General features: G+C 45.8%; 1 protein-coding gene across 1 annotated transcript in view; it reads right to left on the reverse strand.

Annotated features, from left to right (window-relative positions):
- RHBDF2 (rhomboid 5 homolog 2) overlaps positions 1 to 17,633 on the reverse strand; it is a 230,949-nt gene that overhangs the window by 51,842 nt on the left and 161,474 nt on the right. Inside the window, exons 9-12 of the mRNA XM_063960416.1 lie at positions 16,994 to 17,191; positions 16,039 to 16,150; positions 14,696 to 14,770; positions 14,233 to 14,394 (exon numbers count right to left, since the gene is read on the reverse strand). Of these exons, the coding sequence (XP_063816486.1) occupies positions 14,233 to 14,394; positions 14,696 to 14,770; positions 16,039 to 16,150; positions 16,994 to 17,191 (547 nt within the window). The remainder of the gene's footprint in view (positions 1 to 14,232; positions 14,395 to 14,695; positions 14,771 to 16,038; positions 16,151 to 16,993; positions 17,192 to 17,633) is intronic.

A 17,633-nucleotide genomic window follows, 5' to 3' on the forward strand; every position in this document is an offset into this window, starting at 1 on the left:
ATTAGGCTGCAGAGGCAGTAAATCCAAGAATCCCCCGCCATTTTAATAAAAAAAGCACTGGGACCGAAGCCCGCCGTCGGGTGGGCGGGGCTTGATCCTCAGCAGTAACCAGCGCCATTTTCTTCACAGAGGCTGCATGCTGAATGCTGGCTCCCTGGTCTCTCCCCTGCTGAACTTCACAGGCTGGAGAAAAGAGGGGGTGGGGGCACATTGGCGACGCAGTGAGTGGGAATTGGAATATTGTTATATATATAAAAAAAAAGAAGCGCTATCTGGTCATTTTTCCACAGTGTTAAGCGCTGGGTGTGTGCTGGCATACTCACTCTGTCTCGCCTAAGGGCCTGGTTGGGGTTTTGTCCCCTTGAGGTTAATCCCTGTGTGTGTGGGGTGTCGGTACGTGGTGTCGACATGTCTGAAGCAGAAGGCTTCTCAAAGGAGGAGGTGGAGCAAATGAGTGGTGTGTCCCCGTCGGTTGTGCAGACTCCGGAATGGATGGACATGTGGCATATGTTGAATGCAAGTGTGGCATCTTTACATAAAAGGCTTGATAAGGCTGACTTAGGGGGGACATCAGGGGGTCAATCCTCGGATTGGACCGACTCACAGGGCCCGTCGGGGTCTCAAAAGCGTCCCTTAACACAAGACGCTACTACCGACACAGATTCTGATTCCAGTGTCGACTATGACGAAGTAAAATTGTACCCTAGGGTGACAAACCATTCAGTGTATGATTGTGGCAATAAGGGATGTGTTGCATATTGAGGATGAACCCTCGGTCCCCAACACAATGGTACACATGTTTAAGGAAAAGAAACAGATTATTAATTTTCCCACATCTCATGAATTAAATGATTTCTTTGGAAAAGCTTGGGAGACTCCGGAAAAGAGACCGCAGATCCCCAAAAGAATTTATATGGCATACCCCTTCCCTAAGCAGGACCGGAGATTTGGGAATCACCCACCACTGTGGACAAGGCCCTGACGCGCTTGTCCAAGAAAGTGGCGCTACCGTCTCCTGACACAGCGGCCCTTAAGGACCCTGCAGATCGCAGGCAAGAAACTACCTTAAAGTGTATTTATTCTCATACGGGTGCTGTGCTAAGACCGACAATTGCGTCGGCATGGGTGTGTAGCGCAATTGCAGCTTGGACAGATGAGCTGACAGATCAATTTGATAATATGGATAAGGATACTATATTCTTAACTCTAGCCCATATTAAAGACGCAGTCTTATTTATGAGGGATGCTCAAAGGGACATTGGACTGCTAGCTTCTAGGGCCAATGCCATGTCTATCTCGGCGAGAAGATCCTTATGGACTCGCCAATGGACGGGTGATGCGGATTCCAAAAAACATATGGAAGTACTACCCTATAAGGGAGATGTATTGTTTGGGGATGGGCTGACGGACCTGGTTTCCACAGCTACAGCAGCTAAATCAAATTTTTTACCATATATTCCCCAACAGCAAAAGAAAGTAACACCCTATCAGATGCAGTCCTTTCGGTCGCACAAGTCCAGAAGAGGTCGGGGATCCTCTTTCCTCGCCAGAGGTAAGGGCAGAGGCAAAAGAGCACCTGCTTCGGCAGGTGCCCAGGACCAAAAGTCCTCCCCGGCTGCTCCAAAACCCACAGCATGACGCTGGGGCTCCCCTGAGGGAGTCCGCACCGGTGGGGGCATGTCTTCGACTTTTCAGTCAGACCTGGGTCAGATCAGACCTGAATCCCTGGGTGTTGGAAATAGTTTCCCAGGGGTACAAACTGGAATTCGAGGAGGTGCCCCCGTGCCGATTTTTCAAATCGGCCCTACCAGCTTCCACATCGGAAAGGGATGTATTGTTAGCTGGAATTCAAACGCTGTGTATACAGCAAGTGATAATCAAGGTTCCCCTGCACCAGCAGGGAAGAGGTTACTACTCAACCCTATTTGTGGTCCTGAAACCGGACGGTTCGGTCAGACCTATTTTGAATCTGAAATCCCTAAACCTGTACATAAAAAGATTCAAATTCAAAATGGAATCACTCAGAGCGATAATAGCCAACATGGAGGAGGGGGAGTTTATGGTGTCTCTGGACATAAAGGATGCGTACCTGCATGTCCCCATATATGCCCCCCATCAGGAATACTTGAGATTCGCTGTACAGGATTGTCATTACCAATTTCAGACGTTGCCGTTTGGACTTTCCACGGCCCCGAGGATTTTCACCAAGATAATGGCGGAAATGATGGTGGTCCTGCGCAAGCATGGAGTCACAATTATCCCATACTTGGACGATCTCCTGATAAAAGCGAGATCAAGGGAGAAATTGCTGAGCAGTGTGGCACTCTCTCAGAGTGCTCCAGCAACACGGTTGGATTTTAAATCTACCGAAGTCACAGTTGATTCCGACAACTCGACTACCGTTCCTAGGTATGATACTGGACACGGAACAAATGAAGGTCTTCCTCCCAATAGAGAGAGCCCAGGACATCCAGAACATGGTCAGAGACGTGCTAAAACCGAAAAGGGTGTCAGTTCACCAATGCACTCGAGTTCTGGGAAAAATGGTGGCGGCCTACGAGGCCATTCCCTTCGGAAGGTTCCATGCAAGGACTTTTCAATGGGACCTTCTGGACAAGTGGTCCGGGTCCCATCTGCACTTACATCGGAAAATAACTCTGTCCCCAGGGGGCAGAGTGTCTCTCCTGTGGTGGTTGCAAAGTGCTCACCTGCTGGAGGGTCGCCGGTTCGGAATTCAGGACTGGATCCTGGTTACCACGACGCGAGCCTCCGAGGATGGGGAGCGGTCACACAGGGAAAAAATTTCCAGGGACTTTGGTCAGACCAGGAGTCCTGTCTACACATCAATGTGTTGGAACTCAGGGCCATTTACAACGGCCTTTGACAAGCGGAGAGTCTTCTTCGAAACCTACCGGTTCTGATTCAATCAGACAATGTCACAGCAGTGGCTCATGTGAACCGCCAAGGCGGGACAAGAAGCAGAGTCGCGATGGCAGAAGCCACCAGGATTCTTCGCTGGGCGGAAAATCATGTAAGCGCTCTGTCGGCTGTCTTCATTCTGGGAGTGGACAACTGGGAAGCAGACTTCCTCAGCAGACACGATCTCTATCCAGGAGAGTGGGGACTTCATCAAGAAGTCTCTGCAGACATAACACGTCTTTGGGGAACTCCTCAAATAGACATGATGGCGTCACGCCTCAACAAAAAGCTTCGGAGGTATTGTGCCAGGTCTCGGGACCCTCAGGCAGTGGCAGTAGACGCTCTGATAACACCGTGGTTGTTCAAATCGGTCTACGTGTTTCCTCCTCTTTCTCTCATCACAAAGGTGTTGAGGATCATAAGGCAAAGAAGAGTACAGACGATACTCGTTGTCCCAGACTGGCCTCGAAGGGCCTGGTACTCGGATCTACAAGAGATGCTCACAGGAGATCCCTGGCCTCTTCCAACAGGGGCCCTGTGTATTTCAGGACTTACCGCTGTTACGTTTGACGGCTGAATGCCGAGTCCTAGCGAAAAAGGGGATTCTGGAAGAGGTCATCCCTACCATAATAAAGGCTAGGAAGGAGGTGACGGTTAAGCATTATCACCGTATCTGGCGAAAGTGTGTGTCTTGATGTGAGACCAAGAATGCACCTACGGAAGATTTTCATCTGGGTCGTTTTCTCCACTTCCTACAGACAGAAGTGAATATGGGCCTGAAATTAGGCTCTGTTAAGGTTCAGATTTCGGCCCTCTCTATTTTCTTTCAGAAGGAATTGGCTTCTCTTCCAGACGTTTGTAAAGGGAGTGCTACACATCCAGCATCCTTTTGTGCCTCCAGTGGGACCTCAACGTGGTGTTGCAGTTCCTAAAATCACACTGGTTTGAACCCCTTAACAAGATTGAGTTGAAATTTCTTACTTGGAAGGTGGTCATGTTGTTGGCCTTGGCATCAGCAAGGCGAGTATCAGAATTGGCGGCTTTGTCACACAAAAGCCCCTACTTGATTTTTCATGTGGATCGAGCTGAATTGAGGACACGTCCGCAATTTTTGCCTAAGGTGGTTTCTTCATTCCACGTGAATCAACCTATTGTAGTGCCTGTGGCTACAAGTGACCTGGAGGATTCCAGATCCTTGGACGTAGTCAGGGCCTTAAAGATTTATGTAGCCAGGACGGCTAGAATTAGGAAAACAGAGGCTCTGTTTGTCCTGTATGCGGCCAATAAGATTGGCGCACCTGCTTCGAAGCAGACTATTGCTCGCTGGATCTGTAATACGATTCAGCAGGCTCACTCTACGGCTGGATTGCCGGTACCAAATTCGGTTAAGGCCCATTCCACTAGGAAGGTGGGCTCTTGGGCGGCTGCCCGAGGCGTCTCGGCTTTACAACTTTGCCGAGCGGCGACTTGGTCGGGGTCAAACACTTTTGCTAAATTCTACAAGTTTGATACCCTGGCTGATGAGGACCTAGCGTTTGCTCAGTCGGTGCTGCAGAGTCATACACACTCTCCCGCCCGATTGGATGCTTTGGTTTAAACCCCATGGTCCTTACGGAGTCCCCAGCATCCTCTAGGACGTAAAAGAAAATAAGATTTTAAACCTACCGGTAAATCTATTTCTCCTAGTCTGTAGAGGATGCTGGGTGCCCGTCCCAGTGCGGAAACTCTGCTAGACTTGTATATAGTTGTTGCTTACATAAGGGTTATGTTACAGTTGAAATCGGTCTTGGACCGTTACTGTTTTTGTTCATACGGTTAACTGGTTATGTATGATCCAGGTTACATGGTATGATTGGTGTGGGCTGGTATGAATCTTGCCCTTGGATTTCTAAATCCTGCCTTGTATTGTCCATCTCCTCTGGGCACAGTTCTCTAACTGAGGTCTGGAGGAGGGGCATAGAGGGAGGAGCCAGTGCACACCCATAGTCAAAGTTCTTTTTAGGTGCCCTATCTCCTGCGGAGCCCGTCTATACCCCATGGTCCTTAGAGTCCCCAGCATCCTCTACGGACTAGGAGAAATACATTTAAAATCTTGTTTTTACATACCAAAGAACTACACTAGCTCCCCGGGGAAACCTTTTCTTCACTATATATATATATATATATATATATATATATATATGTTATACCTTTGATCTATATACAGTTAAACAATCAATACAACAGAATCAGTTACATGCGAAAGATTCCATGGTTCCAGGCAGCCAGTCATCAGATAGCAGATTCCTTTGTGATATGTGTGTGTATATGTATGAGAGAGTCAGCTGCCTTATTCTGGGTCACCATTTTATACAATAAAATAATGGGTGTATACAACAGTGAGTTTCATCTTCTTCCATTGGTCCAGGGGCAGAATGTTTTCAATTCACTGTTGATCATTGGTCAGTTCAAACATTCGGAGATGTTTAATCTTGGGATGCTGTTACAGAGGTTAGCCACTGGGTTCCTGCCAAAATGCTTGTGCTGGCAGTCCTTTGTTCTTATTGTTGTGACTTTATAATGTAACACTGATCATAAATAATTGTCGCAAAGCGCGATAATTTACCCACAGCTACCGGATTATTACACACATTCTTTTGACCATTTTGTCCCCAAACATGACATTGTCAACTTGATCCGTTCCTGAATGGCACATATGACTGTTTTCCTGCTCTATACAGGTTGAGTATCCCATATCCAAATATTCCGAAATACGGAATATTCCGAAATACGGACTTTTTTAAGTGAGAGTGAGATAGTGAAAACTTAGTTTTTTGATGGCTCAATGTACACAAACTTTGTTTAATACACAAAGTTATTAAAAAGATTGTATTAAATGACCTTCAGGCTGTGTGTATAAGGTGTATATGGAACATAAATGAATTGTGTGAATGTAGACACACTTTGTTTAATGCACAAACTTATAAAAAATAATGGCTAAAATGACCTTCAGGCTGTGTGTATAAGGTGTATATGTAACATAAATGCATTCTGTGCTTAGACTAGGGTCCTATCGCCATGATATCTCATTATGGTATGCAATTATTCCAAACTACGGAAAAATCCCATATCCAAAATACCTCTGGTCCCAAGCATTTTGGATAAGGGATACTCAACCTGTAGTACCTTCTTTATATAATTTAAAACATAAGTATGATGTGTTCGGACTATGGGGGTCATTACGAGTTGTTCGCTCGTTGCAGATTTTCGCAACGGAGCGATTAAGGCAAAAATGCGCATAGTGCGCATGTGGTAAGTATTTTAGCACAAAACTTAGTAGATTTACTCACGTCCGAACGAAGACTTTTCATCGTTGAAGTGATCGGAGTGTGATTGACAGGAAGTGGGTGTTTCTGGGCGGAAACTGGCCGTTTTCTGGGAGTGTGCGGAAAAACGCAGGCGTGCCAGGATAAAACGCGGGAGTGTCTGGAGAAACGGGGGAGTGGCTGGCCGGGCGTGTCTGTGACGTCAAACCAGGAACGAAACGGGCTGAGCTGATCGCAGTGTAGGAGTAAGTCTCGAGCTACTCAGAAACTGCTAAGAAATTTCTATTCGCAATTCTGCTAATCTTTCGTTTGCAATTCTGCTATGCTAAGATACACTCCCAGAGGGCGGCGGCCTAGCGTGTGCAATGCTGCTAAAAATCTGCTAGCGAGCGAACAACTCGAAATGAGGGCCTATGTGCGTGTTATAAATGTAAGTTTGTACGAGTCTTTCTACAATAAGCTTCTAAGTCTGCAAAGTATTCATTTAGTCTTTCTCATCCCGTATTAAGGGTCTGTAGATGTTTCAAACATACCGAGCTTTTTACAAAAGGGCACTTCTCAGTGATTGCGCCTTTTACCGTATATACACTTACCATGTGGCAACACGCACACCGTGCGATTCTATGTACAGCATGCAGTAAAGACGCATGGAGCGCCTCCTACGTCACTTGCGTTTTTACGCCACCACCAAGAAATGCCACTCTGTGTGTAGTTTGTATGTGTAATATTTCCAACTTTGACAGTCCACCCCTTGATAGTAAACAAACTATCACACTTTTCTAATATTAATACATACAAATACAATTGGTGACGTAGTTATATATGTATACATTATTTGGCACATGTATGCATGGTATTGTTATCCGATTAAAAAATTCTAAATAAACACATTTAAAACTAATTATCCAGATAAATGAGATTAAATGGGTGTGTGAAGCATAGATTAATTTGAGATCCAACTATTTTTTATTTAAAAAAATATATAACTGTGCATGATGCCAACTCAACATAGTGCTATTTGCTCTGACCCCTCTAATGATAATCAGTTTGAACCAGGAAGAAAAATTTACCAAAAAACAAACTGTACCTATAATACTAGTTTTCATACAAACCATTGGTAACTATGAAGTACATAATAGGTATTCCTTCCCATTCACCACTAGTTGGTATGAATTAGTATGGGTTTAGTTAAAAACAAATTTTTAATGAAGCATTTATATTTAAGACAATTATATTATTTTAGTGGTATAGGGGTCTATGTACTAAGCCTTTGAGATTTATAAAGTGAACAGAGACAAAAGTACCAACCAACTAGCTCCTGTATTTTTTCAGACATAGCCTGGAACGTGAAAGCTAGTAGCTCATTAGCTGGTACTTTATTTCTGTCCACTTTATTTCTATCCAACACTTAGTACATAGACCCCCTATAAGAGGTTTTAAATCAATCTAACCACAATGGTGTCGCCTACACACAGGAGTGCCACAAGCCAACCAAGTGCCTCAATAGTGACAAGTGCACAAATCTGTTCAACTCACAACATGGCTTCCTCTAATATGTGCAGGTAATTGCTAGACTTCAAGGGAAAAATACAGAAAAGGCAAATAACCAATATAATAAGAATTTACTCACCGGTAATTCTATTTCTCGTAGTCCGTAGTGGATGCTGGGAACTCCGCAAGGACCATGGGGAATAGCGGGCTCCGAAGGAGGCTGGGCACTCTAGAAAGATTTATGACTACCTGGTGTGCACTGGCTCCTCCCACTATGACCCTCCTCCAAGCCTCAGTTAGGACACTGTGCCCGGACGAGCAGACATAATAAGGAAGGATTTAGAATCCCGGGTAAGACTCTTACCAGCCACACCAATCACACTGTACAACTCGTGATACTATATCCAGTTTGACAGTATGAAAACAACTGAGCCTCTCAACAGATGGCTCAACAATAACCCTTTAGTTAACAATAACTATTTACAAGTATTGCAGACAATCCGCACTTGGGATGGGCGCCCAGCATCCACTACGGACTACGAGAAATAGAATTACCGGTGAGTAAATTCTTATTTTCTCTGACGTCCTAGTGGATGCTGGGAACTCCGTAAGGACCATGGGGATTATACCAAAGCTCCCAAACGGGCGGGAGAGTGCGGATGACGCTGTAGCACCGAATGAGAGAACTCCAGGTCCTCCTCAGCCAGGGTATCAAATTTGTAGAATTTTGCAAACGTGTTTGCCCCTGACCAAGTAGCTGCTCGGCAAAGTTGTAAAGCCGAGACCCCTCGGGCAGCCGCCCAAGATGAGCCCACCTTCCTTGTGGAATGGGCATTTACAGATTTTGGCTGTGGTATGCCTGCCACAGAATGTGCAAGCTGAATTGTACTACAAATCCAGCGAGCAATAGACTGCTTAGAAGCAGGAGCACCCAGCTTGTTGGGTGCATACAGGATAAACAGCGAGTCAGATTTTCTGACTCCAGCCGTCCTGGAAACATATATTTTCAGGGCCCTGACAACGTCTAGCAACTTGTAGTCCTCCAATTCACTAGTAGCCGCCGGCACCACAATAGGCTGGTTCAGGTGAAACGCTGACACCACCTTAGGGAGAAATTGGGGACGAGTCCTCAACTCTGCCCTATCCATATGGAAAATCAGATAAGGGCTTTTACATGATAAAGCCGCCAAATCTGACACTCGCCTGGCTGAAGCCAAGGCTAATAACATGACCACTTTCCACGTGAGATATTTCAGATCCACGGTTTTTAGTGGCTCAAACCAATGTGATTTTAAGAAACTCAACATCACGTTGAGATCCCAAGGTGCCACAGGAGGCACAAACGGGGGCTGAATATGCAGCACTCCTTTTACAAAAGTCTGAACTTCAGGTACTGAAGCTAGTTCTTTTTGAAAGAAAATCGACAGAGCCGAGATCTGTACTTTAATGGAGCCTAGTTTTAGGCCCATATCCACTCCTGCTTGCAGGAAATGCAGAAATCGACCTAGTTGAAATTCCTCTGTTGGGGCCTTATTGGCCTCGCACCATGCAACATATTTTCGCCATATGCGGTGATAATGCGTTGCCGTAACATCTTTCCTGGCCTTAATAAGCGTAGGAATGACTTCTTCCGGAATACCCTTTTCCTTTAGGATCCGGTGTTCAACCGCCATGCCGTCAAACGCAGCCGCGGTAAGTCTTGGAACAGACAGGGCCCCTGCTGTATCAGGTCCTGTCTGAGCGGTAGAGGCCACGGGTCCTCTGAGAGCATCGCTTGAAGTTACGGGTACCACGCTCGTCTTGGCCAATCCGGAACCACGAGAATTGTGTTTACTCCTCGCTTTCTTATTATTCTCAATACCTTTGGAATGAGAGGCAGAGGAGGGAACACATAAACCGACTGGTACACCCACGGTGTCACTAGAGCGTCCACAGCTATCGCCTGAGGGTCCCTTGACCTGGCGCAATATCTTTTTAACTTTTTGTTGAGACGGGACGCCATCATGTCCACCTGTGGTTTTTCCCAACGGTTTACCAGCATCTGGAAGACTTCTGGGTGAAGTCCCCACTCTCCCGGGTGGAGGTCGTGTCTGCTGAGGAAGTCTGCTTCCCAGTTGTCCACTCCCGGAATGAACACTGCTGACAGTGCTAGTACATGATTCTCCGCCCATCGGAGAATTCTTGTGGCTTCTGCCATCGCCATCCTGCTTCTTGTGCCGCCCTGTCGATTTACATGGGCGACTGCCGTGATGTTGTCTGACTGGATCAGCACCGGCTGGTGTAGGAGCAGGGCTTTTGCTCGACTTAGGGCATTGTAGATGGCCCTTAGTTCCAGAATATTTATGTGAAGGGAAGTCTCCTGACTCGACCATAGTCCTTGGAAGTTTCTTCCCTGTGTGACTGCCCCCCAGCCTCGAAGGCTGGCATCCGTGGTCACCAGGACCCAGTCCTGTATTCCGAACCTGCGGCCCTCTAGAAGATGGGCACTCTGCAGCCACCACAGTAGAGACACCCTGGTTCTTGGAGACAGGGTTATTAAGCAATGCATCTGAAGATGCGATCCGGACCACTGGTCCAACAGGTCCCACTGAAAGATTCTGGCATGGAACCTGCCGAAGGGAATTGCTTCGTAAGAAGCCACCATCTTTCCCAGGACCCGTGTGCAGCGATGCACTGATACCAGTTTTGGTTTCAGAAGGTCTCTGACTAGAGATGACAACTCCCTGGCTTTCTCCTCCGGGAGAAACACTTTCTTCTGGACTGTATCCAGAATCATACCCAGGAACAGTAGCCGTGTCGTCGGAACCAGCTGTGACTTTGGGATATTCAGAATCCAGCCGTGCTGGTGCAGCACCTCCTGAGATAGTGCTACTCCCACCAACAACTGTTCCTTGGACCTCGCTTTTATTAGGAGATCGTCCAAGTACGGGATAATTAAAACTCCCTTTCTTCGAAGGAGTATCATCATTTCCGCCATAACCTTGGTAAATACCCTCGGTGCCGTGGACAGTCCAAACGGCAGCGTCTGGAATTGGTAATGGCAATCCTGTACCACAAATCTGAGGTACTCCTGGTGAGGATGGTAAATGGGGACATGCAAGTAAGCATCCTTGATGTCCAGGGATACCATGTAATCCCCCTCGTCCAGGCTTGCAATAACCGCCCTGAGCGATTCCATCTTGAACTTGAATTTCTTTATGTACGTGTTCAAGGATTTCAAATTTAGAATGGGTCTCACCGAACCGTCCGGTTTCGGTATCACAAATAGTGTGGAATAATAACCCCGGCCTTGTTGAAGTAGGGGTACCTTGATTATCACCTGCTGGGAATACAGCTTGTGAATTGCCGCTAGCACCGCCTCCCTGTCTGAGGGAGCAATCGGCAAGGCAGATTTTAGGAACCGGTGGGGTGGGGACGCCTCGAATTCCAGCTTGTACCCCTGAGATACTATTTGCAGGATCCAGGGATCCACCTGTGAGCGAACCCACTGATCGCTGAAATGTTTGAGGCGACCCCCCACCGTACCTGGCTCCGCCTGTGGAGCCCCACCGTCATGCGGCGGACTTGGAAGAAGAAGCGGGGGAGGACTTTTGCTCCTGGGAACCTGCTGTTTGTTGCAGCCTTTTTCCCCTACCTCTGCCTCTGGACAGAAAGGACCTGCCTTTTCCACGCCTGTTTTTCTGGGTCCGAAAGGACTGAACCTGATAAAACGGCGCCTTCTTAGGCTGTGAGGGGACATGGGGTAAAAATGCTGACTTCCCAGACGTTGCTGTGGAAACTAGGTCCGAGAGACCATCCCCAAATAATTCCTCACCCTTATATGGTAACACTTCCATGTGCTTTTTTGAATCCGCATCTCCTGTCCACTGGCGAGTCCATAAGCCTCTCCTAGCAGAAATGGACAATGCACTTACTTTAGATGCCAGTCGGCAGATTTCCCTTTGTGCATCTCTCATATATAAGACTGAGTCTTTTATATGGTCTATGGTTAACAGGATCGTGTCTCTGTCTAATGTGTCAATATTTTCTGACAGTTTATCTGACCACGCAGCGGCAGCACTGCACATCCAAGCTGACGCAATAGCTGGCCTAAGTATAATGCCTGTGTGTGTATATACAGACTTCAGGATCGCCTCCTGCTTTCTATCAGCAGGTTCCTTGAGGGCGGCCGTATCCGGAGACGGTAGTGCCACCTTTTTAGACAAACGTGTGAGCGCTTTATCCACTCTAGGGGGTGTTTCCCAACGTGACCTATCCTCTGGCGGGAAAGGGAACGCCATTAGTACCTTCTTAGGAATTACCAATCTTTTATCAGGGAAAGCCCACGCTTCTTCTCACACTTCATTTAATTCATCTGATGGGGGAAAAACTACAGGTAGTTTTTTCTCTCCAAACATAATACCCTTTTTAGTGGTACCTGTAGTTATATCAGAAATGTGTAACACCTCTTTCATTGCCTCAATCATGCAGTGAATGGCCTTAGTGGGCATCAGGTTAGACTCATCGTCGTCGACACTGGTGTCAGTATCAGTGTCGACATCTGGGTCTGCTTGAGGTAGCGGGCGTTTTAGAGCCCCTGACGACCCATGCGACGCCTGGGCAGGCACGAGCTGAGAAGTCGGCTGTCCCACATTTGGCATGTCGTCGATTTTCTTATATAAGGAGTCTATACGTGCACTCATTACTTTCCATAAGCCCATCCACTCAGGTGTCTGCCCCGCAGGGGGTGACATCCCTTCTAAAGGCATCTGCTCCGCCTCCACATCATTATCCTCATCAAACATGTCGACACAGCCGTACCGACACACCGCACACACACAAGGAATGCTCCGAATGAGGACAGGACCCACAAAAGCCCTTTGGGGGGACAGAGTGAGAGTATGCCAGCACACACCAGAGCGCTATATAATGCAGGGACTAACTGAGTTATGTCCCCTATAGCTGCTTTTTCTATATAATATATACTGCGCCTAAATTTAGTGCCCCCCCTCTCTGTTTTTACCCTGTTCTGTAGTGTAGACTGCAGGGGAGAGCCAGGGAGCTTCCTTCCAGCGGATCTGTGAAGGAGAAATGGCGCCAGTGTGCTGCAGGAGATAGCTCCGCCCCTTTTCCGCGGACTATTCTCCCGCTTTTTTCCATATTCTGGCAGGGGTATTTTCCACATATATAGCCTCTGGGACTATATATTGTGGAGTTTTTGCCAGCCAAGGTGTTATTATTGCTTCTCAGGGCGCCCCCCCCCCCCAGCGCCCTGCACCCTCAGTGACCGGAGTATGAAGTGTGTATGAGGAGCAATGGCGCACAGCTGCAGTGCTGTGCGCTACCTTGGTGAAGACCGATGTCTTCTGCCGCCATTTTTCCGGACCTCTTCTTGCTTCTGGCTCTGTAAGGGGGACGGCGGCGCGGCTCCGGGACCGAACACCAAGGACTGGGCCTGCGGTCGATCCCTCTGGAGCTAATGGTGTCCAGTAGCCTAAGAAGCCCAATCCTGCTGCAAGCAGGCGAGTTCGCTTCTTCTCCCCTTAGTCCCTCGCTGCAGTGAGCCTGTTGCCAGCAGGTCTCACTGAAAATAAAAAACCTAAACTATACTTTCTTTCTAAGGGCTCAGGAGAGCCCCTAGTGTGCATCCAACCTCGGCCGGGCACAAAATCTAACTGAGGCTTGGAGGAGGGTCATAGTGGGAGGAGCCAGTGCACACCAGGTAGTCATAAATCTTTCTAGAGTGCCCAGCCTCCTTCGGAGCCCGCTATTCCCCATGGTCCTTACGGAGTTCCCAGCATCCACTAGGACGTCAGAGAAAATATAATTACCACTGTATTTCACTGCTTATATCAGTGGTTCTCAACCACGGTCCTCAAGTACCCCCAACAGTTCATGTTTTCCAGGTCTCCTCACAGGATTGCAAGTGAAATAATTTGCTCCACCTGTGGGTCTTTTAAAATGTGTCAGTGAGTAATGAATACACCAGTGCACCAGCTAGGTGATCTGGAAAACATGAACTGTTTGGGGGCACTTGAGGACTGAGGTTGAGAACCACTGACCTATATCATTTAATTAAGTGGTAATGCATCTTTTCCATTTTCCAAATAATAGAGTAAAAATAAAGCAACTAAATTGAACGGGATATAGTTCGGTCACTATACGGACGCCGGGATACCGGCCGATTCAGAGCCCAACAGTCAGCATGCCAACTAACAGGGACAAGGATTATCCCCACTCATTCACAACACACATAGACTGGGAACAAAATATGTGGCAAGCGCAGTGAGCCACCGAGCCCACTGTGCAGCAAGCTCGCAAGGGGCTTTTGTTGCGCTCCCCCTTCCCAATCTAAAAATTGGGTTGTCGGTATGGTGTCCACCAGTCACCCGTACCCAACCAAATGAACGACAGTATATAGCAAACATCATGGTCATTAAAGCAAACTACGCAAAACAAGATTTTGTTGGTGTTAATTTCTCTCCAGAATGAAAATTTCAGCATGCACTGGGTCATCTATATACTTCAGCCCTCTTACCGAGCAGTCCCGCTGCAGTGTCTGCACACAGCCAGAGTTATCATTCTGAACGCAGCAGCCAGACTCTCGTTCCAAGTCCTGCTCTCTCTGGATTAGGCGATCAATTTGGGCATCCCTCCGTATACAAGGGGAAAACTTTGCTCCCAGGTGAATGAGTGCTATCTGAAATGTACAAGAGTTCAGTATTTTCTTTTAACATACCCTAATCAGCAAATAACCTTGCAAGACAGAGCAGGTGTGCAGTAAAGGTAGTGTGTGGAGCAGCTAGTAGACCGCTTATGGTCATTCCATAACCACGTTAAACATGGGGTGAAGAAAACTCAGGTTGGGCTAGTAAATACACAAACATTATATTGACAGGAAAACACAGAAGCAGCATGGGTTGAAGATCAAACCGCAAAGACTATAAGGTGTGGCATGTCACAACTATACATGTAGGTGTTTACACAAGTATTATACTTACTGAACTTGGGCCAATCCAGAAGTTTTCTTGCTGTATGTATTTTACACTCTCATATACACCTTTGTTCTTTAGGACCTAAAAATGAAAAGGGGTTAAGGGTGGCAAAGAATAAATAAAAATATAAAAAGTTTAAGAGATCAGCTCAACCCACTAAAGTTTATTACAACTTAATTGTAGATCCAGTGGTGGAATAATTTGGATTGGTCACTTACATTGCATGCCCATGGTGGATATATCAGCAATTAAAGGATTACATTATTATGGTTTTTTTTATATTGCTTCCATTTTGTTGAGGTTCCAATACTACATGGGAGAGATACATCCGAAACGGACCGTATTTACTTAAGATGTTACTACAGATAAGGGATGTATGATGTTTCAATTTTGTTTTAAGACATTCATGTCCGTACAGGACATCGTTTTCTATATTTTATTGTTTTTATGTAGTGTTGGTGACACTTTACTGGCTGTTTCAGTATAAGGTGTTAAGTGTTTTGTACACAACCTCAGGATTGAGGCATTAATGCTAACCAACCATGAAGCACCCCGATAAAAAAAAAAAAAAAAAAGAATGGCAAAGTGCCGAAGGCCAAATATTAAGGGGGTTAAATCTAGCCCCCCGCCGTTCACTAGGAGGGGGTTCAATATTTGCATCCAGAGGGACAATGGGAGATAAGCAAAAGTGAACATATGTAATTACAGGTCACGGTCTGCCTTTGTTGTAGGTACTAGAAACAGGTAAGTGATCAATACAAGATAATCATTTTTAAATAAAATAAAATAAAATGTTCTGCTATATTAAGAGCAATACTATGTACCTAGTTTAATATGTTACACACTAGGCACTGATCGCCCGTGGCACCTCTTTCCTTATGGTTTCATGATTTGCTATCACTACCCTCAATTAGAAAATATTATTTAAGTGCAGTGGAATATTTGCTATTTGTTTGTTCCTCTAGTAGAAGCTTCTTCCACTGCTAAAATATCCACAGATATTTATTAATCCAGAATTAAGACCAGCGCCAAGGTTTTTTGGTTAGTGATTTTTTTCACCAGCCTTTATTATTAATCTCTACCCTCAATGCCAAAAAGTGATGAGAAGTGAAATGGACAACTATTATTTAACTGTAAGCCAGGGTGTTCCAAACACAAATGTAATAAAATACTTGAAAAAAAAAAATATATAAATATAAAATACAGAACCCCTTTAACATTTTCCAGATACTGACTATCACTCTCTGCAGAGTCTCTGGCTGGCATGAGGAGGGGCTCGGACTGAGGACTCTGAGACTGGCATCTGTCCACTACTAGGTTCTGGCATCTCACCTTGCGGTGCAACCTACCAGTTCAGTGGTGGTATGCTGTGCAAATCCAATTGGGGCAATGCCATATGTACCGATGGCTAGAAGGGTGATGAGGACATGGACAAAGGTAATCCAGTAGGTGAAGTATGGTCTGTATAGGATAACAAACATAAATAGATAAGATACTATCTTTCTTTCTATACACACACCCTTTATAATCTTTACATGTCAACCCCCAGGACATGTTTTGTAACTGCTGAATAAAACATGCCTGTAACGTCTATTTTGCACTGCAGATTGCATACACTCAGTTATTTATGGTCATTGGAAAAGGTGAAAATTTGCATTAAACAATATCGACAGACCAATATTTGCTTTTACTTCATTAATGAAGGCTATAAAATGACTAAAACAAGTATGTGCAAAACTGCACCATTAATCAATTTAAGAAGATTTATTGAAAACCTGAAGCTGTAGTAATTGCAAAGCCATCTCCTCTCACAGACCAGTCGTCATAATAACTTAATTACCATTAGCTAATGACTAGTGATATGCTGCTGCACCTGATTCAGTGGCCACCATAAATTGACAAAAATTGGTATTGTGTTCTTTAATAAATTCATCTGTGGTACTAGAGAGGCATTCTAACAGTGAATGCTCACATCTGTCAGGCACTAAGAGCAAGGGGCTCTTCACAGCACATAGCCAGGGCACACCCATGCTCAAAAGAGCAAAGAAAAGGGTTTTGGGAGGATGGACAAACACTGCTGAGACCCAAACACCTTCAGGACCTTTAACGACTGTACCTACTGCAGTGTTCGCTCACTGATCAGAGTTTTGTTCATTTCATTTCTCTTGTTACGGTGCCTCTTTTACATATGCAGTGTTTGTCTCAGCCACCTCCCCTCTTCACCAAGAGTCATTGCCTGGAATGTAGTTTTATTGCCTGCTTCTCCTTGTTCCCTTCTGTAAATACAGTGTACCCTCCTCTCACCTGTGGCTGTCAATATGTTCCAGCTGGGTCTGCACAGTGCTGCTGATACTGCGTCTGTAGGTCCTATTTAACCAGTTCCCCACCACTCCCAGGCCATACAGACGCTTCTTCCGGTCAAATGCAAAGTGTTTCACCTGAGATGCAATGCGTTTGCCTCTACGGGGGTGGCCAGCCAGGGAGGGTTTCACAGACTCTTTCCTGCAGGATAGGAAGATAACACTTTCTTACACTATCACTTAACACTATAGAAACCATGAGAATTACTATTTTACAACATTATAGTGGCATATTAATATTTAGCAAAATCAGTTTCATGTATGTCCATAGTGAGGGATTTAAGAGGTTGTATGAAACACGTTATCATAAATAAAAGGAAAAAATAGGATTTTAAAATGACCTGAAACGGTAAATCCTTTTCTCGTAGTCCGTAGAGTATGCTGGGGTCCATATTAGTACCATGGGGTATAGACAGGTCCACCAGGAGCCATTGGCACTTTAAGAGTTTAATAGTGTGGGCTGGCTCCTCCCTCTATGCCCCTCCTACCAGACTCAGTCTAGAAAACTGTGCCCGAGGAGACGACATACTTCGAGAGAAGGAAATACACAGATAGTGGCGACATTCATACCAGCTCACACAACA

Source organism: Pseudophryne corroboree, chromosome 3 (genome assembly GCF_028390025.1).
Source record: "Pseudophryne corroboree isolate aPseCor3 chromosome 3, aPseCor3.hap2, whole genome shotgun sequence".
In the NCBI taxonomy this organism is placed as follows: Eukaryota; Metazoa; Chordata; class Amphibia; order Anura; family Myobatrachidae; genus Pseudophryne; species Pseudophryne corroboree.